The sequence below is a fragment of the Rhipicephalus sanguineus genome, chromosome 6 (assembly GCF_013339695.2).
Source record: "Rhipicephalus sanguineus isolate Rsan-2018 chromosome 6, BIME_Rsan_1.4, whole genome shotgun sequence".
Lineage (NCBI taxonomy): Eukaryota > Metazoa > Arthropoda > Arachnida > Ixodida > Ixodidae > Rhipicephalus > Rhipicephalus sanguineus.
The window spans coordinates 152,053,799-152,078,329 of record NC_051181.1 but is presented as its reverse complement, the minus strand read 5'-3'; the positions used below and the strand labels follow the sequence as shown (position 1 = coordinate 152,078,329).

The following is a 24,531-nucleotide window of genomic DNA, read 5'->3' as shown; positions in this document are numbered from 1 at the left end:
CTGGCCGGCGGTGGCGCCGACCGGCTGTCACGCTCTCCATGTTCCCTTTAAGAGTGGACCCCTGTGTCACACTACATCTAGAGAGCATAGTGCTCGGAACGGCCGCAGCGCCAATGTACAGGAAGTGAAGGACAAACAGGGTCAATCCGCTTGTGGCACTGCCATCGGTAGTCTGCAAGGTGTCGTCGTTGCGCGTGGCTCCGCCAAAGTGGTGCATGCGTAGAATGCCTGCTTCCCACTCAAAAGGCCCGCGCTGGAATCGCAGCTGTCAATGGTCGGTTTAGGGGCGAAGCTCCTCTTAGTCTAACCTTGTCACGTCTCCGTTGTCCGGCGTAACCACCTTTGCAAACTGCCCACCACTTCGTCTGTCCAAACATCCCACTACGACCCATCACCGATCCTTTGCAAACTGCCCACTACTTCGTCTTTGCAAACATCCCTCTACGATCCATCACCGATCCATTACTTCACCGACCATAAAGCCGTTATAATGAAGGGGGAACGGAAGCCACCGTTGCAAACTGCGCACTACTTCGCCTTTGGAAACATCCCACTACGACCCATCACCGATCCATCACTACACCGACCATAAAGCCGCTATAAGCCACGTCTAGCTACCACTTACGAATAATAAAATTTCTTGTATAAATATATACAGTGTTTGTCACGTCTTTGATGATTTACTGGGCTATCGCTTTGATTACTGCTGGGCGAAACCACTAAAGATTTCACGGTGTAACCATGATTGCTTCAGGAGCTTCGCCCAAGCTCTTCATCATTCACCCGTGGATATGCTGTGAATTTTTTATAGTTAATGTCACCTTTTAGAGCTGTACTGGTTTTCCTTTGTTTCTTAAAGCTAGCTTGTGAGGCTACGTATTGTTACAAAAACTAACGTAAAATTTTATATATTAGGGCCATTGTATGTAGGTCCAGTATTAATTATATTATTTGCTGTAGGGCGTAGTGTTTACGTGATCTGCACTTAATATTGTTACGTGGTTCGTATGGTGTCAGCTTGGCCGGATATTTTTCCTGAAAGAGCATTGGGATTTAGATACACGTCAGGTAAACGCAGGTGTTCAGAGTTAACGCACAGTCTCCCTCTATGGCGTCACTAAGTTATCTGGCAGTTGAGCGAACGGCTAATTGAACTGGACGCCACATTTTTTGCACGATACAACGTGCGTAGAAAAACAGCAAAGACAAAGAAAATGCGAACGGAATAGGGATCACTTTGACGTCCACGTGGCATGTGAGAGAAATGGGTTTTAGCTTTAAATGACGCTGTCACTGCAGGAATGGCCTATGCATTCTGCTGTCAAGGTGCTTAAACTGTTGACCTCATACCAGAGGGCTCATTGAGGCTATAAATTGGTGGCCATTCAATCGAGACAACAAGTGTTAATACGCTTTTTCAGTGGAGACATGCGGTCGCTGTTTTCTGATCTTTGGGTGATCTTTTCAGTGTTAATGCTAGCCGTGCCTCTCGCGTTAGGCAGAGCACAGCACCAACTGAAACATGACACTACGGACGCATTTAAGGTACGTATGCAAGAAAATGTTCTGCAATTAAGAGCCATTATGTCTTGGTGAGCAAGCTTGGTGATCTACGCCTGCACGCAAAAGAGCGCTCTCGCAAGTTTGATATTAACGCGGTAGTGTTTAAGAGCTCGGGTAGCGGAAATCCCAGCATCGACGTCGGCGGCGTTTTCTGTGAGCGAGCAATCGCGATGAATCCAAAGAATAAAAATGAGGGCTCGAGCCGGAATAGAACCGAGGCATTCTGGGCGCCAGTCAGGTGCTCTAACACAGAACCTCGCCGGTGCTTGAAATTGCTTCTAAAAAAGGCGTATGCAGCGTCATGTCACGCAGCTGTCTCGTTAAAGGAGGTAGTATTGCGCGGCGGAAGCGTATAATCACACTAGGCGTCAAACCATGTGAATTGCGCTATGAGCGGGTACTTTCAAGGCCCACGTATTACAAAGCGCTCAGCTATAATTACTCGTCATCACCAGCCGCCGCAACAAAGAGGCGTAGATGCGCGTGTTGTTTTACGGACGCGTAGTGAGTACTTCGCCACTTCGGAAGGTGGTGAATTATGGTTTAGACGGCACTTCGCAACTGTTCTTGCAGTGAGGCACCTTGGGAGAGCTTACAACGACATTTTTTGTGCCTTGTGTAACTGAGCTGCCCCCTTAGGTACTCAGTTGAAAATTGTGGGGTGAAGCACACGCAATTTATGGAACACCGTTGCTCCGTTTACAAAAACGGGCTGAGCGTAACTTTTTTAACGGTGCATAACGCTGGTAGTTCTGTCTTTCAGGGATTGTGCGTACCGAAACATCCTATTCTGCCGTACTACAAGCCCCCTGCTAAGAAAACTGTACAACACATCGAAACATGCTTCTGCTTCATAGTAGCTTGAATTTTTTTTCTCGTTAAACATGCAAACAGCAATAATGTCCTCCTTTCTGCGTGCTCAAATGTACACTGTGAGACATTGATCCACTTTCCCGGTATCAAGTTATGGAATGACCTAATTCTTGAAGTAAAACTTGCAACAAGCTTTAATATATTATGTAAGCAGTAATTTTTTTCTAAGCAAGCATTGGGTGGACTTTGCCTGTTAGACTCATCATTTTTGTTAATTTATACGTGTAACTCAGGGGTTCCCCGCAGGAACCTTGTGTGAGGAGGCGTGTGCATATTTTAGGGGCGAAGCTCCTTAAGGCAGCACCCGTTCGTCCCTGGTAGTAGTGCGTAACCAGTCGTAACGCTAGTAACAGATCTTGACCTCCAAGGTGGTGCCGGTGGGAGATTTTTTCTGTGCGTTGTTGAACAATAAAAAATTCGCAGCGTGCGCGTTAACTAAAAGCCGAATTCTTCTGTCTCTCATTCCCCATTAGCAGCCATTGGCATGTACCAGTAGGAATCGTTAGTAGAAGTAGAAGTGTAAGTGTTAGCTAAAAGCCGACTTCTGTCCCTCATTCCCATTAGCAGCCATTGTTTACCTCCAAGGTAGTGCCTGGTGTGATTTCTCCTGTGCGTGATTAAACAATAAAAATTTTGTTCAAAACACCGTTGATTGATGAAATAAACCAACGAAAGACGCCAGATGTTTTCTAAAAGCAAAACGAAAGAACGCCAGATGTTTCTAAAGCGAAACGAAAAGACGCCAGCTGCTTAACGAAAGACGCCAGATGTTTTCTAAAGCAATGGTTTTCTAAACAATCAAAATTCACAGCGTACATGTAAAATTAAAGTGAGCTGCAAGTCGTCCTAACTCATCGAACCTTCAGTATAAACGCGCCCGATCTGACGTCGGTGATGATGTTCTGGGCAAAATTCACGGAAGATTCACGGTTTACCGATGAACCTCCGCAGCTTCGCCCACTCATCATCATTCACTCCTGGATATGCTGTGATTTTTTTTTGTTTCCACAAAGAGCTATTAAGGGAAAACAAAAGTCACACGCGTTTGAATCCATGACGAACCGCGGTCCCTCATGCATTCGCTTAAGACGACTCGAAGGCGAAAGGTACCGCCTTCTTTTTTCTCTCAGTGGTTTGCATTTATTCTTCCTCACCCTTGTTGATATCTGCAACTCGCGTGTGATGGCTTTGTCTCTGAGAGCGGGTCATCTTTGATCAAGTGACGATATCAAGTGACAATGTCGTTATGTGACGTCTTGGGATATTGCGACACACGCTCCTTTCTTTCTATGTTTTCTGTTACCGGCCCAATGCACGTGAAGCTGCTGCCTTGCGAAAAGCGTGCCAGAATGTCTGAGAAGATTCCAGATTGTAGTAGATCATTTTGTTAAGATCGCGCACGTGACGCGAATAGTCAAGATTATTCCAGAGCTTGCGCGACCACCAGTGATAAGGCTGGAAAGTTCGATGCGCGACGTATAAAAGACGGCGCATCCAAGCGATGTTCAGTTTCATCGACGGCCGACGCCCAGTTCGCCGCTATCAGTGTACAGCGTGTATTGCTGTAGTGAGTTTTCATTTACCGGCCACAAGTTCGGCCAAATCAAGAGTTTCATCTTGAACACGCCGGCTGTTTTCATCGACGTCACGACCCCGTGACAATATCATAGCCACTTAATGGTGAGGTCCAAGTTTTTGGCGATATCGTCACATATCACCATGATGCTTCCACGCATGATGCCATCATGCCGTCACCTCTGATCACGTCCCTTTTTGCATCATTTGTGTTGGCTCCGACGACGCCAGGGTCACTTTTCGCATTTGATGAGGCATCTGAGGCGTTCACCTTTACAGTAGGGAACGGACCAAACTTCGTTCGTGTTTGGTCTGGCGCCTAGATTCAACATTTCCGGAGAGTAATAACGATAGCCAACAAGTATGCGTGCGAAAGAAATTTTCGCAGTGTTCTAACATAATGAAGAGCTCGCTAGAGCGTGACATCATAATTACGCAACATTTGCTGCCGCGAGTAAAGCATGAATACTCAAAGTAACTAGCATGCAAAAGCAGGCAGGGTAAACGCATTACTGGAACCGATTTTGTGCATGAGCAAGCTTCTCCGGGAAAATGTTAATATGCGCGGCATCTTCCACGTTGATCGTGGCAGCCGATGACCATGGTAGCCGATGCCGGGACTGATGGACAGCCAATGTTTACGGTAGCGTCAAATTCAGTGGCATTTCCACCGTACATAAAGAGTCGCTGCACAGAAAGGCAGCAGCAGACAGCAGGTAAAGGGGAGACAGCAACAGACTACAAAAGCGAGACGGGTAAACGTTTCATCCTGGAACCGATGTCGTGCCCCAAGGCAGTCTCCCGTAATTTATCACGTAGTCTATTTACACTGATCATTTAAGGGCTTTCTGTTCTTGTTTATGTAAATGTCTGTTTTTCAGTATACTCTTACTTAGAGAAATGCTTGTATTTAGCAGTAGAAAAACTGTAGGCATTTGCCAGCCATTGTTGTATTTGATCAGTTACGATAGGCATTTAGGCTGCCAGGCGAAATATTTTTAAGAGCATTTGAAAATGGCACAATAGTCTTTTCTTTCTAATCATTGTTAACTCATAGCTTATTAAATAGTAATATTGTCCCAAAATTTTTGAAAAAGAGGTAGTAAAATGTTAATAAATGGAGGATTTAGTACCACCACGACAACTATATTATGGCCTCTAACGTTTTACGGCTGTAGAAATGTATGAGAAGTAGGAAACGTTGTCGTTACTACTAAGCGTGTCAGGGCTATCGAAGATTACGACTCCGTACGTGGCGGGATAGAAAGGGTTACTAGCTCTACTGGCTGTAGCGTGTTAGGCTCTAATAGTATCAGTATTATGGAAAATTTAGATGAACTATAACTTTGTTGATTATCTCGGAAAAGAGTTTTGTGCTACATCATGGCATACGTACGAGCAAGTAGTAAGGTACAAGAACTTTGGTCCGAAACATCAATTGCACATCTAATTTGATGGTTGGCTAATCGGTATACTGGAATGTATTGCTAAATAGAAGTGTGCTACCTCAAGGTAGAGTTATTTATAGCTATTAAAGTTGCTGTTTATCTTATGTGTCGCAGAAGCGTTGATGTGTGTGCCGTATATGTGTGTGTGTTATCGTTTATAGTTCGTTCATGCTGCTATGTAGGCATAAATAACTGGAGGTGCCATTCTGTTATGCATTTACCAGGTTAATCATATGAGGCTAGAAGCGATTTTATTTTATGTAATAAGAGAGTACCGTCTTCCCTTTTTATCTGAGCGTTCACTTTTGCAACAACTTTGATTTGATATGAATATGCCAACAGCACCGGCAATCCAACTAGACGAAAACCTATGCTCGGTAATTGTAACTGACAACCATACTAAGAAGGTAGTCGCTGTTATGGTAGTAAAGTTACCAACTTTCTACTTCTACTTCTCTCTGGCAGTAATCGTAAGTGGTCATCATCAGGGTAGTAATGTTACCAGCTGGCATTTACTACGCTGGCATGTATAGTCATGGCAACTATTTGCAGCAAGAAAGTTAGTAAATACCACTTTTTTAAAGAGTGCCCAAAAATAATGCATGCTCTGCTTTTAAATGTACAATTAGATTTCGAAATTCGTAAGATAAAAATTGATTTGAGACGCGCGCGAGCCGCGTTCTCTGACAGTCTTCTGGCCAAATGAGTTTCAATGGATAGTGGTATGTAATGTACTCAAGACAAAGCCTTTGTACGGTTCTTACACCCACATTTTGTAATGGCCAGTGAATGATGATGTTAGATTTCTGACGCAAAATGCCGGAACTACCGTGCTTCAACTACTGTATTTACTCGTTTACTACCAGCCCCCGTCAGCACAAGCCACTGTAGGCTAGCTTTGGCTAAATAGTGTTTAATATTGGCTAGTAACCGATAATGCTGATTAATGTTTGCTATGCACTTGAAAAAGAGTATGCTTGGACATGATGGTGATTCATGTTCCCTTTTATAGTGCACAGTAAGTACAAGGACTGAAAAGTACGACGTGGACATAGCGATATCTACTGTTATGTAACACAAAAATTGTTCAGTCAACATCGCTTTAATTATTGAGCTGTCTTGTAATCCTTTTAAGGCGTTTCAAAAGGTACTAAACTCTCAAAAGCATTATGTTGATACATTAGAACTTGTTCGCTAATGAACCTCTAATTTTTTCTTCCTATTTTTTGCAGACATTCCTCGCCTTTCCTCACGCCGTAGCCGCCTTTGACGCCGACGATGATGGAGATCTCGACTGTATGTTCGTTGTAAGGCGATATGTTGATGAAGAAAGCAAGACTGCTAGCTATATGTGGGTGCTGCCATCAGTGAATGGAATCCCAGCGTGAGTTCAGATAGATTACAATAACCTGAAAGTGATATGCAATTGAGTTTGTGCGTATTTCTGTTGTGTTCTGTTATAATATGACTACTGTGGAGATATTCATGTTTATAGCACCTCGGCAACTCCATTTCTCTATGTTCTTCAACAAAAGGGAAAAAGAATGATTACCAAAGAAATATAGGTTTCATTTAATTTCGTTCGCGTGTGAGGCGAGAAGTACTAAGGTGCGGGACATGTTTTCAGGGATATTCTTTAGCCACATGACGAGAGCAAACAATTCGGTTAGCCATTTTATTATTCAAGTTTCCATTTATTAGGAAATGGAAAATAAAAGCCACAAAAAAAGGTTCCTCTGCGTGACCAAGTTTTTTCTCAGGCCCCTCTCATGTCGGTCTTTTTTAATACTTACAGATTTAAACAAGCATAGCGGTTATTTACCACTATGTTCCATAATTTTCGTGTATAAAATAAACTGTACCCATTTGCGTGTACAAACTTTGTGTAGCAGATACAGTGTTGTCCAGAACGCACGCGACATAGCTGCACCGCGTCGCGGTATAGAGCGAGTGGCAGAATTTATATGGCCATTGATGCAATCACTTACAGCTTAGCATAGAAAGGGAAAGCTAGAGAAAGATAGGTATTGGCGTTCTATTTTCCGGTCTGCTGCCTACCCATTGGCTAGAAGCAGGTTGAAATTACACGCGCGCAAACACCAAACCCAGGATGGTGTTTTCACAAAGCGAATACAATGCGCATTTCTAGTGAAGGGCATGGACAAGGTAAAGGGGTGTTCGGGAGCAAAGCCTGCAGAATGAAGGCATGATGAAAGAAATAGTGCGCTTCCAGATGTTATGGTGCAATCGTAAAGAAAAATATGTTCGCCGTAGTAGATAACTTCCATACATTGTTAACTGCCAACATGGCAATATTTATCGTGTTAGACCAACGCGATGTTGAAAGAAGTGAAACAACCTTGGAAGAACAGCAACATAGTTATCTCCATTTCATCTTTTGTAAAGTACATTGTTGCATAGAACACAAGGAAAAGGTCCGCGACGCTTTATTACCCAGCTGTCGCTCTCTTGAGGTGTTGAAACACTGTATAGTGACTTTAGTTCAACCATAAGATGACGTTATTCAGCAGGTCCAAGAATACGATGAACTCAAGTTTGGTATTGCTAACCAGGCACACATGGAAAGCCCCTCCAGGTGCATTACATACACTGGAGACAAGTACATAGAACGTGCCTCGTGAAACGACAGAAGCCAATAAAATGGTGACACTTTACACTATACGCTTGATTCATCAAGTCTCGTTTTCTCTAACTTAGCTGGTTCGTTTCCATACATAGTTGTTGAAATCGAAAGAAAATAATTTCGTGCTACTCAGAGTGCCTCGTTCTTGTCGGTAATTGTAAAGCCAAAGAAAGAACTTTTAAAGTCCGAATTCCGCCCCATAGAATTATATGCGCGCTCGTTGGTGAGTTGGCCTGCCCGTTAGCTCACCAGCGGTTAAGTGGACTGGCTACAGTTACCGACATGGCCGTGAGTCGGGCTCGCTAACACTCCTGGAGCCTAACTTGTAGACAAAAGCATTAGACACTAAGCAAAGGCCTGCCGAGGTGAACGCCCAATTGACTAATCATCAACGTACGCTTAAAATGCGGGAAAGGGGATGCACATGTGTCCGGCAGAAAGTTGTTAATTTTTGCACTTTCATTCCCCTTCTTTTATTCAGTTCCATAGTTTGAATCCTTATTTCTGTCCATTTTATTCATTATGTGCCTGCTCTCTTCCGCAGAATAGTGGACAACAAGACGTTCTTAATGCCCTCGTCCTTTAAGTTCAAGCGAGATGTAAGAACGCGTGCTTTCCGAATATCCTCTCTGTTTGTGAAACAGAAAAATTGGGGGCCACTTAAGCTTCGCCATTAAGAGTTGAACGCGATAGCGATATCCTGTCCCTAGTGCGCACTTCGAACACTACGAGTGTTTAAGAGAATGCGCGCACTAGGGTGTGTGATTTATTTAATGGGTAGCATGCTTTAAACAAGAAACGTTTTCGAAGTTGCGATGCACCCACTACGTGGTCTTAAGGGAATACACGCAGTAATGTATGTTCCTTTTGTAATGGGTGGCTGTCTTTAAACCACCAAGTCGTTAGGATACGGACATGGTGTGACGTCCGATGGCAATGTACGCTCGTACCATGCAATATTACTGCGATATTACACCTCGTACTGTGAAACCCGTATACAGGACGCGTATTTTTGGGAAGCATGAAAGTTACTTTCCGTGCAGCTCCAAGCAGATGCGTGGCTCCGCACCAATGGAATCATCGGCTTCTAGCCGAGGTACTGCTCAGGCTGCTGCCTGTAGTAATGAATACCGCACCGTACTTCCACGTCTGCCAACCGGTAAGCTCGTCACCGACTCTGTATTTCTTCACGCTGACCTAGCCGGCCGCCCCTATCGAGTTCAAGACTTCAGAGATGCCCTACGGAATGCTATCGACCTGAAGGAGATAAGTTCAATTGGACAGTTCCAGATGTCGCATGTCTGGATGGTTACCTGCAAGTCGGCGTTAGCAAAGGCCAAACTCGATGCACTCAGTGAAGTGATGGTTAAAAACCGCCGCTGCATCGTCATAGACACGGAGCCGGCAGAGGTCAAGATGAAGCTCTTGTGGCTTCCAGAACGATTGGAGGACATCTATATACGTGAAGCACTTCAACCTTTCGGAAAAGTGACTTCAGTAAGCAGAGAAAGTTGGCGTGTAGCGGACATGGAGGACATGAAGACCCTTAACCGTGACGTTGTGCTCTCGTTAGCCGATGGAGTCACTGTTGCGGAAATTCCACATGTGCTTACTGTCTGCGGCGTACAGAGTCTTCTATTGATTCCTGGGAGGCCACCTCTGTGCCTCCGTTGCAACAGAGTTGGTCACATACGTCGGCATTGCCGGACGCCTCGTTGTGAAAACTGTCGCCGTTTTGGACATTCTGCGGATGGGTGTGTGGTGTCTTATGCCGATAAGCTAAGGCACCGAACCCGGCCTCAAGAGGATGCCGTTAAAGAGCACATAATGGATGCTACGGAGGTCATTGATGCGAAAGGTGACCTTCCAACAGTTAACGCTATGGACATAAGCACAATGAATACGTCGGTACCAGCAGACGCGTCAACAACCAGTGTTACGTTATCCGAGAGCACCTCCGTGTCCGAGAGATGCGAGGCAACTGCGTGTCGGAGTGAGAAGCAGCCACTATGTGCTGATGAGGCGTCTCTGAACGTCAAGTCAGCCAACAACAAGGACATCACGGCAGATGCTGTCGTCGCTACGAGCAGTGCTCCTGACCAGCGACATAGCCAAGGTAATGCTCCCGTACCTGCTCTTGAGGTGTCCACTAAAATGGACACAGCAGTTCCCAAACGCCGCGCCTCCTACGCATCTGTGTCCTCTGAGGAAAATGACATCAGCGTGCCAAAGCAATCACGTGGAAGGCGACTGTCTCAACACAAAGAAAAGCATCGACGATCAAGGTCCAGACGGCCTGGTGGCAGTGCAAGGGAGGGTTCTCCCTCACCCTCCACGCCTGACAGCTTGGAATAGAAAAGCAGTGTGTAGTCACCATGGCGTCCATGCAGCTCACCTTCGCGACCTTAAATCTACGAGGGCTTAGGTCTCGGCAGAAACAAATGCAACTCCGTCGGCTGCTTACAGGCAAGCGTTTCGGCTTTGTCGCAGTTCAGGAGACAAAGCTTGAGAGTGATGACGAGACTGAAAGGGCCCTAAGGCTCTTTCAGCATGATTATAACATATGTGTGTCACATTCTGTGGGTTTGTCGGCAGGTTGTCTTTTGTTACTTAAGAATAATCTTCCTTATTCCGCCTTCAGCTATGAGGTTGACACTGAAGGACGGTTTATACGTTGTGATTTTGTGCTCCATGGTGTTGCATGGCGTTTGGTGAATATTTACGCCTCGAATGACATAGGTAGACCACGGCCGCTAAATAAAAAACAGGTGCGGCCTGCCGAATGGGTGCGTTTTCAATGGGGGAACGCGTGACATGCAGAGTTTTGAGACGCTACCGCAGGGGCGCTGCACATCGGTAAACAGCGGCCGCTAATAAGCGAACGCTCGGGGCGTTGGCTCGGGCGAGCGCAAGCAAACGCTCTTTGCTGGAAATGAGCAGCCGTACGCTTGCTAACGAGGTAGAAAAGGCGCGGGTTTTTTGTTGCGTTGGCTCTAGGACATTTCACCATAACTGCAATGCCCAAGACCTGTCGCCGTGGTGGAGATCGGTAACTGCAAAGAAGTCGCAAATTCACTTCGTTCACTTCAAGCAGTACAACTTCAAGGTAGAGCGCAAGGTGCTGCGACCGACAGGCGTGCCGACCATATTTTCATCTTTTCCAGCTTACAAGGTAGCCGCGTCCTCATTGAAAGGTAAACCACTTGTTCGTGTTTTCCCTACTCCTTCCATATCGAACAGAGAACAATATTAATTGGACGAGTGCCAAAGCTCAAGAAAAGAAGTTGTCAATCTCTTGTGTGCAGAAGTTGCTGAAACAGAAAGCGTGGTGAGTGGAATGACGTCGAACGCGGAAGGATTCTCTGGATTGAACGGCCGCCTACACAGCCCTGCCGTGGAAGACCGCGTTAAAACGCGAGAGTTAAAACGCAATGAACTTCCAGTTCGGTGTGCAGCGCTGTGTGTCTTTCCGCCATTTCTTGTTATGGTTTTTCGTCTGCGCTGTTTTTTCAGGGCATGAGTACGCGCCAACTCGCCCAACTTGCCATTTTTGTACAATATGTTTGCAAGACGTTTGCACTTACTGTGTTTCAGTAATGTAGTTCAATGTTAACAACTCGTGTTTGAAGCGGGTATCATTTAAAAATGGCGCTTATTAGCGCAATGCGAAGCAGATATACACCAGATTTAGCAAGTATATACCTGGGACATATTCCATGTCATGCTAGTTTATTTCGAAGAGCAGAAAGTAATCACGCCTCTCTAAAAACGCTCCCGCAATCAGGAAGTCGTCCACGCAGATAGCAAAACCTAGACCATTCAAACGACTGAGGACATCAACGAACAGCGGTGGACCACTTTTGTTCCCAGTAGAAGAAAAAAAAAAAGAATGATTGTTCAATAAAGTTTTAGATTCATCCATCTATCTTTTGGTAGCGGGGCTGTACAGCACGCTTATAGGTGTGTCTTCATGGGAGCATGCCCTTCTCGCGTATAGTAGCAATAACCGCAAAGGAAACCATACTGATAGGTCATCTGGCGTGTCTTGCACATAAATAGCCGAAAGACAATTACAGGTCAACGTGAGGCGACTGTAATGACCACTAAAACGAATGCACGCAGCCGGCTGGCCGCCTGTGCGAGCGGGTTTTCTTTACCGTTGTGCAACGCTGCGGCGGCGGGAGCAAGAACTAGCGCTGTCACCGGCGCAAAAGAGCGTTCGGCAGGCCGCACCTCTTTTTTATTTAGCGGCCGTGAGTAGACGCGTTGCTTTCTTTGAAAGTATGGCCCCCCTGCTAGATTGTGGTAGAGAGACAGTGCTTATGGGCGACTTTAACTGTGTTTGTGATGATAATGACCGTGTAGGGCCCAGTTCTCGCAGGGACAAGAGCGGTGAGGTGTTGGCTGAGATTACTGAAATTGCGGGACTTGTGGATATTGGAGCCTCACACAGAGGGAGTTGTTCGTACACGCACATTCAAGGACTTTCTCATGCACGTCTCGATAGAATTTACATCTCTTCAACCATTCTTTCGCGTGAGTGGTCATGTGTTACTGAACCGGTATCGTTTTCAGACCATTGCATCGTCATTGCTCAACTAGGAAAAAATTCCAATGTAAAGTTCCGTCCTCGTTGGGCTCTTTGGAAATTTAATTCCACCCTTTTAAGCGATAAAGCATTTACTACTGAGGTGTGTAAAACTATGACCACTTGTTTTAACGCTGATTTACCTTTATTTGCTGCATGGGAGTTGTTCAAGCAAGAGGTGCGCGCACTCGCTATAGAACAAAGTTCTGTAAAATCGTTCTATAAGAAAAACGAAGAAAAGATGTTAGAGAATAGCCTCAGAAGCCTTTATGAGATAGAGTGTGAAGCACCTGGTTCATGTGTTGAAGAAATTGCTAGTATCAAATGTGAAATTCAACATTTTAATGCAGAACGCTACAGAGGTGCGCGTATTCGCTCGCGCAATAATCGAGCACTAAATTCCGAGAAACCAACTCGTCAGGCTCTGCTTGACGAGCATCGAAACGCAATGTCAAAAATGATATGGGAAGTATACTCTAATGGTACTTTGGTGACCAATCCAGATGATATCGTGGCAGAATTTGAGAACAACTACCGAACATTGTTGAGTGCTAGTACTTCTGCTCAGAATGTTCAACTTCTCGATCAATTCGTGTCCCTCATTAAACCATTAACAGATGAAGATTGTTCACTTGTAAGCGGTCCTGTTACTCAGAAAGAGCTAGAACTTGCCATCGATCAATTGCCTTTATCGAAAACACCAGGCCCTGATGGAATATCAGGTGAATTTTATAAGGCTTTTAAGGGACGTCTATGTCCCATTCTAATGAGAATTTTCTCAGAGGCGTTAGAGATCGAGGCTTTTCCACAGTCTTTCACAAAAAGTCACACAATTTTGATTCCAAAGAGTGCTGATAAAGAAAAATTACGTCATGCTGATGGTTACAGGCCCATAACGTTATGTAACGTAGACTATAAGATTTTTGCCAAGATTTTAGCTAATCGATTGCAGTTTGTAATGTCGATTGTTGTTGGACCCCATCAAACATGTGGACTGAAAGGCCGTTCTATACAGACTAACATCCACATCGCTCGTACTATTCTAGATTTTTGCTCAAATTCTTTTGACCAACTTGCATTACTGCAAGTTGACCTCGCAAAGGCATTTGATCGTGTTTCTTACTCGTTTCTGTTTTCCCTTTTAAAGCAAGCTAATGTGGGCTCAACATTGTTAAAAGGAGTGAAACTTTGTTATAATAATTGCTCTACCCGCCTAATAGTGAACGGTCATCTCTCGCAGCCTATATCTATCAGCTCTTCTGTTAAGCAGGGATGTCCTATGTCGCCGCTCCTTTTTTCTCTATACTTAGAACCGATGTGCTTGCATATTATTCAGTCTCACAATATTCATGGCTTCAGACTGCTAGAGAATGAAGTTAAAGTTTTAGCATATGCAGATGACATTGCCTTTTTTTGTACTGACAAACCCAGTATTGAAAGGATTGTTGATGCAGTAGAGCAATTTGGTAGCGTCTCAGGCGCACAGGTAAACTATTCTAAGAGTTCAGGTTTTGGTTTGGGTCATGGGGATCTACACCTGATCAGTTTGCCGGTATTGAGTGGTCTGTGGTGCCACCAAAATATCTTGGTGTTCCACTAAGTGCACACAAGTCAAGCGCACAGTACTGGAAAGATAGGGTGGCAGGCCTTGAGCGTTATGCTAAATCTTTTATACCACATAACCTTTCAATTTTCGGTAAAGCGGAAACGTGCAACAAGTTTTTGGCTACAAAACTTTTCTATGTACTACAAGTGCTGCATTGTGCTAGAGCGCATATTCAGAGCTTTCATCGTAAATTTGCAACATTTATATGGTCATCAACATATGAATCCATGAGACGAGACAATCTATTCAGACCAGTTAGTGCAGGTGGGCTAGGTCTAGTACATCTGTACGTGTGGCAAATTGTATCTCGCTACTTCTTTTTCCGCGACGCTTCTCACCCTATTATTCGAGCATTCTTGCAGGTAAACCTGGTTAATGTGCTACCTGATCTAGTAGTTTCATCCGATTCTTCTCCACGACCATGTTTATGGGGATTTATGCGAGAAGTTTATTTCTCTGTTCGTTTTTTAACAGTTAGGTTTTCAAATGAATATTTGTACTGTGTATCACGCAAAAATCTTTACAGAGATTAAAAGCGATGCTGTTTCCGCCACCACTTAATCGTGCAAAATACTTGGGACTGCCAGGACATGATGTCTTAGATCGAATACGTAAAATGCCGCTGACACCATCGACAAAAACGTTCTTTTTTAAATTACATTCAGAGACTTTGCCTGTGAAGACTTGGCTTCGTTCAAGAGACATTTTTGTGTCGTCCGTTGATTGTCCTCTGTGTGATGTGCCAGAAACAATTGAACATTGTTTTATAGACTGCAGAGATGCAATCTTATTTTGGGATGTGCTCCAACGAACTCTTCAAAAAGACTTTGTGCTAAATTCCCATTCCGTGCGATATCTCTTGCCAGCGAGTTGTAATGACGTACCATTCGACATGTTTCTCCTCATTGGAATGCATAGCCTGTGGAAGACGCGCATGTTGCAGAGAAACGCAGAGCCGATAGTTTCCTCAACAGCCCACTTCATTAGGTTGGTCACTCAGCTAAGAGATGTCTACGAGCAAATGGAATATCAACCAGAATGGTATACGGCATTGGTGAGGTGCTTATCCTTACCGCTGTTCTAGCACACAATTGAAAAATCAGTTATGTGATGTATCCGCTATAGAGGTGATGGCGAATTCTGTAGTGCCTTCTGTTCGTCATTGTGTTGCGATAAGAGCATAATCAACATATTAGTTCTTTGTCTGTATTCAATTGCTTTCAAGTGATATCCTATATTGAATAAATACCATGAAAGAAAAAAAAAAAGAAGAAGATGCGTGGCTGTGTGGTAGAACACCTGCTTGCCACGCAGACGGCCTGGGTTCGATTCTCACTCGGACCCAACGTTTTTATTATTTATTTTATTTGCAGCTTTTTCGATTTTTCGGTCACGGACAAGATGATTTTTCGCTCACAACCAACGGCACCGACGCCGACGGCTGAATTTCAGCAATACGAGCTCTTTAACGCTATCGCGTTAATAATGAGTCACAGTGTATTTCTATCGCATAAATTTGCGTGTCGTCTAATAAAGGCCTAAGAGCACAATGTGTATCATATTTTTCAGAGAGAACCACACCTACTACTGGAGAGAAGGATTGACACCTGACAAACCTGTCTTCACGGTGGATGACGGTAACTGTTAAATAAGCAGTGTCAAAATTATTTCGATGGGGAATATTTCTGATGAACTTGGGAAAGGGTGGGCAGTCGGTAATGAAATCACCAATCTCATATTTGCCTCTTGGTTTTCCCCGGAGGCCCCTTTTCGTTATCTGAGCTGGTATTGCGCAGCTCGGTTTCGGGATTCATTCTTAAAGAAATTGATTTTCGTTCGCAAGCGTACATATCTTGCCTGTGAAATTGGCGATATTAAGTCGGAAGCCACCAGGGAAGCTAGCGTCTGAGGAGGGGGGTTCCTTCAAGTGGAGAGCGCACGCTTAAAGGGCAAGGCATGGAGGAGCTCGCGGCCTTGCGAGAAGGAGGCGGAGAATCGTGGAGGTGGAGGGTAGGCGACCTCATCTGGCCGTTGCTGAAGTCGTTGTGTGGCCAATGATTGTAGTGGGCTCGTCCGTCGATCAAGAGGCTGAGCGCCGAGTGAGAAGGAGAGAACAGGGACGCAAGCGGTGAAAGGTTGAGCGAGAGTCAAGCAATCCTGAAGTCGCCAAGCACCATTAAGTATGCGCGTAACCAGCGAAATAGGGCCATTGCTCTTGAGAGCACCATAATAAACATAGATAAAAAGCAGTACTCACCTGCAACGCCCCACCCCCTCCGCCCAAATTTGTTACTCCCAAACTTTCGGGCACAATCTTGTTATTATGGACCTCCTCCTATGAGCTTGTGGGAAAGTGAGCATAAAGAGGATGCTAAGGAAGGCAGTGGCTGCCCTCGTGAAGACGAGTCCTGCTGTGGAAACATTGGCCCCAGCCCTGCTTAGCAATTTCCCATCACGTCTGCTCACGCATAAGGCTGACATATATGAATATGAATGAGTTTATTGAAGCTCGCGCAAATACTTGTCAACTTGTTTTGGTAGACAACACAATGGCCTATCGAGTAAAAGAGTATATTCATCTCTAAAATATCTTCGACTACCGGTGGCTTGTGCTAATTGTGGGTGAACATTTATTGAAAATCCTGAGCTAACTCTAGTTCCGTTTAGCATACTTGTGAAGCTTTTCTCTTTAATACAGTAAATCTTTCAAACAATTGCTATGTCGTGAAGATTTCACGCGTTATTTATTTTTTGATGTCGTGCTTGTCGTAATTAGATAACACTATTCTTTCACCGGCAAGCCTCGTGCGGCAATGTAACCAAAACAAGTGTTCGAACGTTTCGAACACTTTCCGTATCCTTTCGAACATTTTTTTTATATTCGTTCTTTTTTTCAGGTGCCAGTGGTGAGCAAACGGCGCACTTCATTTACACTAATTATGAGAATTGCGCCGTAGCGGACATTCCGTTCAAGAACAAACCAAGTAAGGCTCCGGAATCAGCTGTACGAACTTACCGCCGTTGGCCATTGCTCAGAAGCGAGCAGATGGAAACGTTGTAACATGACACGCGTACAGCACTTCGTAGAATTCACACAGTGTCAAGAGATAATGATGTGAGCAAGATAATTATTGATTTTTTAGTGAATTGCTGCAATATTTGTGGCTAATAGGAAAGTTATTATGGATCTCGGTTTCCCTAGCTATTAAATACATATCTTGCCACTGGTAGGGGCCGAGCTTGACGCATATAGTGTCGAACTATCTGTGCCAGAGCAGTGGTAGTGCTACCGTCTGGTGTTACAGATATCTACATATATCCAAAGCGTGATCATGGGACCATAAGCCGCCACAAACAATGGCCGTGATTGTGGAGGGTGATGCATGAATAAAACCTCAAGCTGAGCGTACTTAGGTCACCTTTGCAAACTGCTCCGTTCACAAAACTATCGTTCGCTACTTCAGGGCGCCTAAGACTGAGATTCGGCCTGTGTACAGTAATAGAATGTGAGGCTAAAGATATAGGCTAAATTCTTCGTATGCGCTACGTCATGGGCGCACAGAGTGATCCGCAGAAAACCATGTTTTGTAACTGGGGCGGAAAGCCTCCCCCTCCCCCTTGAGAAATGATAATTTGCATGCTACCTGGGCTTGTAGCCGCATGCCAGTTCGTTTGTTAGTAAATAACTTCACGAGGGCCGAAAAAAATGGCTGCATAAGCGACATGACAAGCCCGTCGGCTCTTACTATGCATTGCCTACACCTCAATCAAAGGGCAAAAAAGAACAAAGTTTATCCATAGGCTTTTCTTTAATAGCAAACGAAGAAGATGATCAAGACGTCCCTGAAGCGAAAATGCGGGATTTGGGGATTTGCGACTCACGGAGAATCACTCGAGTAACGTTCAAACATAGGAACATAGCGCATTTACCAGCGTACTTTGCTACTAGCATTTCTAGCTACAAGAATATCTGTGTTAGGGTGGCTAGAATGGGGAAGTGTGATGACCGGCCTCCGGAGGCTGGCCCAAAAACACGTTCCTGTCGCACGATGGCGCTGCTGGCGGGGCGCTGTTTAGGGCTCCGTGGTTTTCTCGTTTGATCTGCTTACCTCCGTGCGGGTAAATGTTTTGAGCGCGCTTTTTCTCCGCTGCAGTCCATGCGATGCTGACGAGCATTTTTAGTTAGTTTTGTAGACGTCTAGAGAATTTTAGGAAGTCTCTCACTGCTCTCATTTGATTTCACGTGTAATTTACAAGCGCCGATCACGCAGCCGATACAGCAGGGGTGTCAAACACGCGGCCCGCGGTATTTTTGCTAGTGGCCCAACCCGCACATGACTGCCATTCCTCATATTTTTCATACGGTTTTTTATTTCATTGATTGATAAGTATGTTCACGAGCGACACAGACAGGAATGGACACAAGAATTTTTTTCATGATGGTGCCCTATTCGGTCCCTATGAATGGATTGAAACATAACTGTGTAGCAGAAATTCCATATTTCAAAACCGGCGTTCACATTTCTCACATTCTGGAGATCAATGTCGATGTGTTTCTGACGGCAAATCCCTTTCAAAAATGACCAATATATGATATATGGGAAAGGCCTTCTTTCAAATGGCAACGTTAGCTGACATTATGATAACTCGCCCCTGCCCCCTCGTTTTAATTGAGGGAGACTAAATTTGCGAATGCGACCTGCTAGCTGATGTGAGTTTGAGACCCCTGCGACAGAGTACGGGCTTTTGCGGCCACCTTTTGCGAGGTTGGCGCGTTTGTGCCCGGTGAAAAGTGTTTACAGGAATCGCTACTAAAGGCCAACAGCTCGGAAAACCCCAGGGGCGTAGCCAGAAATTCTTTCTTTTTTTTGGAGGGGGGGGCACCTCCTTGGTCTGAAGTGGTGGTGGGGCAGGCAAATGTGATCGAGTGTCATTTTGAGCTGTCTGTGCCATGTCAAAAAAAAAAAAATTCGGGGGCGGGGGGAGGAGCGGCACAGGACCGGTGTGACCCCCCCCCCTGGCTACGCCATTCGAAAACCCTGCATGTATCGCTCGCAGATCGATGACAATTTGCGACTGTAATACTACTTTAAAGATAGGAAGTCAACGCAGCTTTCTCTGCATGCGGTACAAGATTACTGTAAGTACAAGACTGGTGTCTTGATACGAGTTTATTCAAAACAGTACATTCAATGCAGAACATTAAAATATTACGTAACACAGGCTTAACCTTATTGGCTTTGTTTTCAGTAGCACGCTGGATCCGCCCTGTAAGCAGAAAATGAACACGCTTAATGCCGCAAAACCTGGCAAGCGATCTTGTTAGACCAGCTCAATGCTCCCTGCAACCAGTCCGTGGAAAATGGGCTGCTAGACGCAAAAAAAAAAATGCTTTACTATTTATGGGCGCAGGCGCGCAGTGCTCAATGCACTAGTTAGCATGTCTTCAAGCGTCTGAATTAGGCTATACTAGACGGACTGAGCGGTAAAGAAGCCCCGCATGTACCACTGTTCACAGGCATCTGCTGGCAAATGGTGCGGTACGCTTTCTCGTGTCACAAGGCAGGCATTCTTGCAAGTGCCGCAATGAGTTAAAGAGCTGCGCGTCCTGGCTGCATATTCCGCGATGCAGTAAACCAGACGGACATCACTGTGTCCTGGCTGCACATCCCGCAATGCAGTAAACTAGGCGGGCATTACTGTGTTGGTCTACATGTAGTCCACATGGTCTATATAGCAACCTCTGCTGTTTCGGCAGGTAATATCGTCCAAAGGTGCTTCTTCATTTTCTGGGAGCAGATGGTCTTGGGAAAGCAGGGCCTCCAAATAGTCAGGGGACACTTCTCCTTCCTTGAGGCTCTTTGCCAAGCTGTAAAAGCTTGGCAAAGTAGCGTCCAAACCACAGCTTTTATATATGCTTATACATGTACGAACGTCGTACATTGTGAGGTACGTACCTTCGTACCCTTTCGAAAACCGCAGAGTTGTCTTGCAGTGCCTTGCCGGCCCTCGGTATGGTAGGTGCCCACTTTTAAAATTCATCTTTGCAGGAAGCTTCACGGAAGAGAGACGCTCAAATTTATCCGCAGTGCTTGTAGCCACCGTCGCGCCCTGGCACAAAGCACCACCTTTGCATTTTTTTTCCCTCGGTGGCATTCTTCAAAGCGTTTCAGTGAACGACGACATCCGCGCGCTCACACCACTACCCTGACCTCGAGAGCTAACTTGCGCTGCTGCGTGACCTACGAGACACAAGCAACACTTGCTCACGAACTGCAGGTATCCACGGCTAGCCTCGGCGCCCCCGACTGATGCGCCGAATTTCCCCCCAGTGGCAAGAACGCGCAGCGGGGCCTCGCAAAGCAATGATGGCGTCACCGCGGTCGTCACACTTACCCATTCTATCCAACCTATCTGTGTAATGTGCTGGTGTTCTAGCGTTCTTTCCTTAAAGCCACCCCGTCCTTAGCCTGTCCTACCCGCATTGTTTAACGGCGCATGACGATTTCTGACCGAAAATATAGAACAACCCAGACGGCACTACTGCGTAGCTGTCCCTTAATGACTTACTTGACTTCAACAAGCGTACTTGCTTGTATACAACGACCACTCTTAAGCACTTGCTAAACTTGACTAATCTTTGATTAATGCTGAGTGATATTGACTAATGCTGGCTAACATTGACTAAAGATGACTAAATGATATCAATTGTTGGCTATCCCCTACTACAATGTCGAAACTGCTTAATCCAATCTCAACACGGTGAGTGAGTTATGGATCAGTTTTTACACATGTGTTACTAGCAGGCAATGTAAAAGAAAGCTTGTCTCTTACAGACTGTGGTCTATGGGTAATAAAAGACGCCCTGCACAGCATCCCACAAGAATGCGAGGACCATTTCGAGGACAACTGTGACATGACCGTCCCGGTCTATGACGAGGAAACGTGCAAAGGTGTCTTGGACGGGATCTAGCCTCCTCATCGTGTGCCTTCATTGTCTTGAGCGCAAAGTCGGTAAAAACGAACAATAAATCACATTTTTCGTCAAAAATGGAGTGACCCGTATGTCAATGCTTCCTGAGTCCCGTAAATTTCAAAACTATTCAATGAACATATGCAAGCAAAGTTGAGGGTGGCATCAGTAAATTAAGTTCAAAATTATGCAGGAAAAAGCATAACTTGACAAGTGAGGTACGCCAGTCCATCTAGAAAATTTTCCTACGGTTGCCGCTCTTGTGTAATTTAAACATGAAGACCTATAGGTAACATTGTGACTCCATATTATCGAGATATGACATCGCGACAGTTATGGCGATATGACCGGTTAAAGAAGGAAGCCGTGGGGACGCCGCGGTGAGCTCTAACTGGTTCACAAGTCAGTCATTGCACCCTCTGAGGAAGGCACTATTGAAGCAAGACAGGGCGTACAAGTATCTATGTGTCTTAATGGCGTCCAAACACTCATGGCAAACACAAGTAGACACTGTTAGAACCAATGCTGGTAACTCTTTGAATTTCATACAAAGACGTCTGAGATTTTCGCACGTGAATTTAAAACGTATGGCATACGTTACCTGTGCTCTAACAATCTTGAAGTATGGCTTTGTTGTGTAGGACCCTGCCGGAATAACCTTCATTGCCTTTCTAGAGCGAATACGAAAGTTCCATGAACATAAGCAAGCAAAGTTCAGGGTGAAACCAAGTTCTACGCATGTGAATCTGAAGATACAGCCGAGCTGTGGTTGTGTTGTATTCTTGTCTTGTTTGCATATATTGCTCTTACCTATATACTGCGATGTGGTAACCTCTCTGCGTACTTCGTTTGCTTGGGATCAGCTTGTTTTCGTTGGCATAGCGCTGCTTGCTTAGCGAGGACCGAGGCATTACTGGCTCTTCGCCGGCGTTCACGTTCCCGCGAAAGCAAGCGCTTGCGTTCTACACAATCAGTAACGCATGCTTGCGGGGTGGGTGCGCCCTGGGTGGCACCGGCGAGCGCACTGCCACCTCATACCCGAATGGAATCTATGGCGCGAAAGACTGTTTGGAGCGCGCCTCTCTTTTCTCCTTCCATGCATTCTCTTTCTCCCCACTTGGCTTGCGCTTATTCGCTCACTCGAAGCCGCGCCCCCTCAGTTTTGTGAAGCAGTAGCCTCCTCTTTTGACCCAAAGAACAAGGAACCTGCGGACAATGCCATCTGGATCCCTGCTGCTAGCGTAACATCAAGGAGAGCGGAAAGGCGAGCTCTTAAACAGCTCAGCAATTAAAACCAAGCTGCCAGATTCTTCTCGAGGCGGTACAGAAGAAGGGAGAGCTGCACTGCAATGAGGCTTAGTTGAGAGTCCCTTTCTTCCCGTCGCAATAAACTGAGATTAAAATTGTTATATCAAGTTTGCGGTAATAAAACTGGAATTAGCAGGGAAATTTACCTAAAAAATCTTCATTACTTATATAAAAGCGCATTGGTCACCATTGTAAAAATTCTGAAATACCCTACCAAAACGAACATGTACGCTAACAACTTTCAGCCTGAACAACTAACCGTTGGAACAGGCTGACTGCAAGGCAAGTGCACCGTGTGAACAAAGATGCACTTATTTCATGTTGTAACCATCGTGCTGTAACTCCTCTGGGCTCTCGGAGTAATCTACTCTCGATTACGGGAGAGCCAGCCATTTGTTTTTTTAAAGAACGGCAGATTTTGATATTTTCCATACAATTTGGTCTCTTTGTCAAGTTCAGCGAATATAAATTTATTGCAGAAGGGATTCAATAACTCGAAGTCAAAGTTAGTTGCTTGTTTTGTGTCATCATTGGTAACAGACTGCAAAAACGAATGACCTACGCCAACATGTACACAGCTCATGAGAAGTGGATATCTCTACATGGTGGCGCAGTTGTTACAATTCTGTTGGAGCAATGATCCTCACCAGGCAAAGATGACGACAGTATGGGGCAGGCGATAGTGCGCGCTAATTGTTTGCGGGATATTTTGAATGACTTCTTCGCGAAACCATGTTTCAACTCATAGACCCATCAAACGATCATCGTTCACTGAATGGTTTAACTGGCGTCGTCAACACGAATGCATGTACCGAGACCATTACTCGCTTTCATCTGTTTAGTCGGCCTCGCTACAACTATAACGTGGCAAAGACTAAGTGGTAGACCACGTCAGCGACATGGTCTACAACCTAGTCGCGAAATGCTGACGTCAAGATCTTGTCGAAACTTTCGTAGAACGTGTTTGGCCCAGTGTCATTCGGTCTTGGAGCAGCCAACACTAATAACAGTATTTGGGTTTTAATTGTCACAACCACGGCCGAAAGATGCACGCCGTTGAACAGGACTGCGTCAATTTCGACTACCGGTGGCTCTTTAACGTAGGCCAATATTTAAGTAGACGGACCTCCTAGCAATTTGCCTCCATCTAAATGTAACCGCCACGGCCGGGGTCGAAACGCGCGACCTTTGGGTCAGCAGCCGAGCACCCGAAACCGCTGTACCACGGGGGCGGCGAGCAGCACCCCTGCCACTTAGATTGAAACATAAGATACTGTGGTGAAGTACGAAGTTTCCTACCTAATTACGAACACAGAAACACGAGGTGTAAATAACGTACACTACACTAAAGTGCCACACTGAATATTGGAGCGGTGAGCAAAACTAAAGGGCTAATCAAGGAACCACACGCTTGTTTCCATTATTAAAAGTCTTCAATAGATAATGAGTCAGTTGCCAAGCGAACCCGAAACTTCCATGAAATTGAGAAATATCTTAAAGCTTCTTAGTTCTGATCTTTATACTCTGACACTTGCTGCGTCAGGGAAGCAACATTTACACTACCAGAAAAATAATACATCACGAGCAAGTTATGCGCTGTCCAACGAGTAATATATTTTTTCACCCTAGGTGACTGAATACTCATGAGAAGTCGCCCAAGCGAGCAGTGCGGTAGACGTGGTTGAAAAGCCCTTGCAAGTTCATCGTCAAAGAGCGAGGCAAACCGTGTCGCAACTGTCTTCGAACTGGTGTGTAGCGCGTCTTTCATGACCCATAACCACGGTCTGCAAAGGCGACTTCCTCGTCGGGAGTACGCAGCCATGCTAGCCATGCTATGCACTGTAGAGCGGAGGTTGCGCGCGATGTCTCTGTCGGTGGGTGTGGCTTAGCTACTGCGCATGCGCGGAGTTGGCCAAGTGTATGGTATCCGGTCACTAGACGACGCGATGCTTT

At 45.3% G+C, this 24,531-nt stretch overlaps 2 protein-coding genes across 2 annotated transcripts in view; both read left to right on the top strand.

The window, feature by feature from the left end:
• Nucleotides 1-24,531, top strand: part of LOC119396811 (peroxisomal targeting signal 2 receptor) — a 521,060-nt gene that overhangs the window by 397,618 nt on the left and 98,911 nt on the right. The gene's annotated exons all lie outside the window — the stretch shown is intronic.
• On the top strand, nucleotides 1,352-21,324 carry LOC119395519 (uncharacterized). Its single transcript, XM_037662509.1, has 5 exons — nucleotides 1,352-1,545; nucleotides 6,692-6,843; nucleotides 15,867-15,934; nucleotides 17,195-17,281; nucleotides 21,134-21,324. Exons 1-5 carry the CDS (start codon nucleotides 1,429-1,431, stop codon nucleotides 21,268-21,270), a joined length of 561 nt encoding a protein of 186 aa, XP_037518437.1. The 5' UTR covers nucleotides 1,352-1,428; the 3' UTR covers nucleotides 21,271-21,324.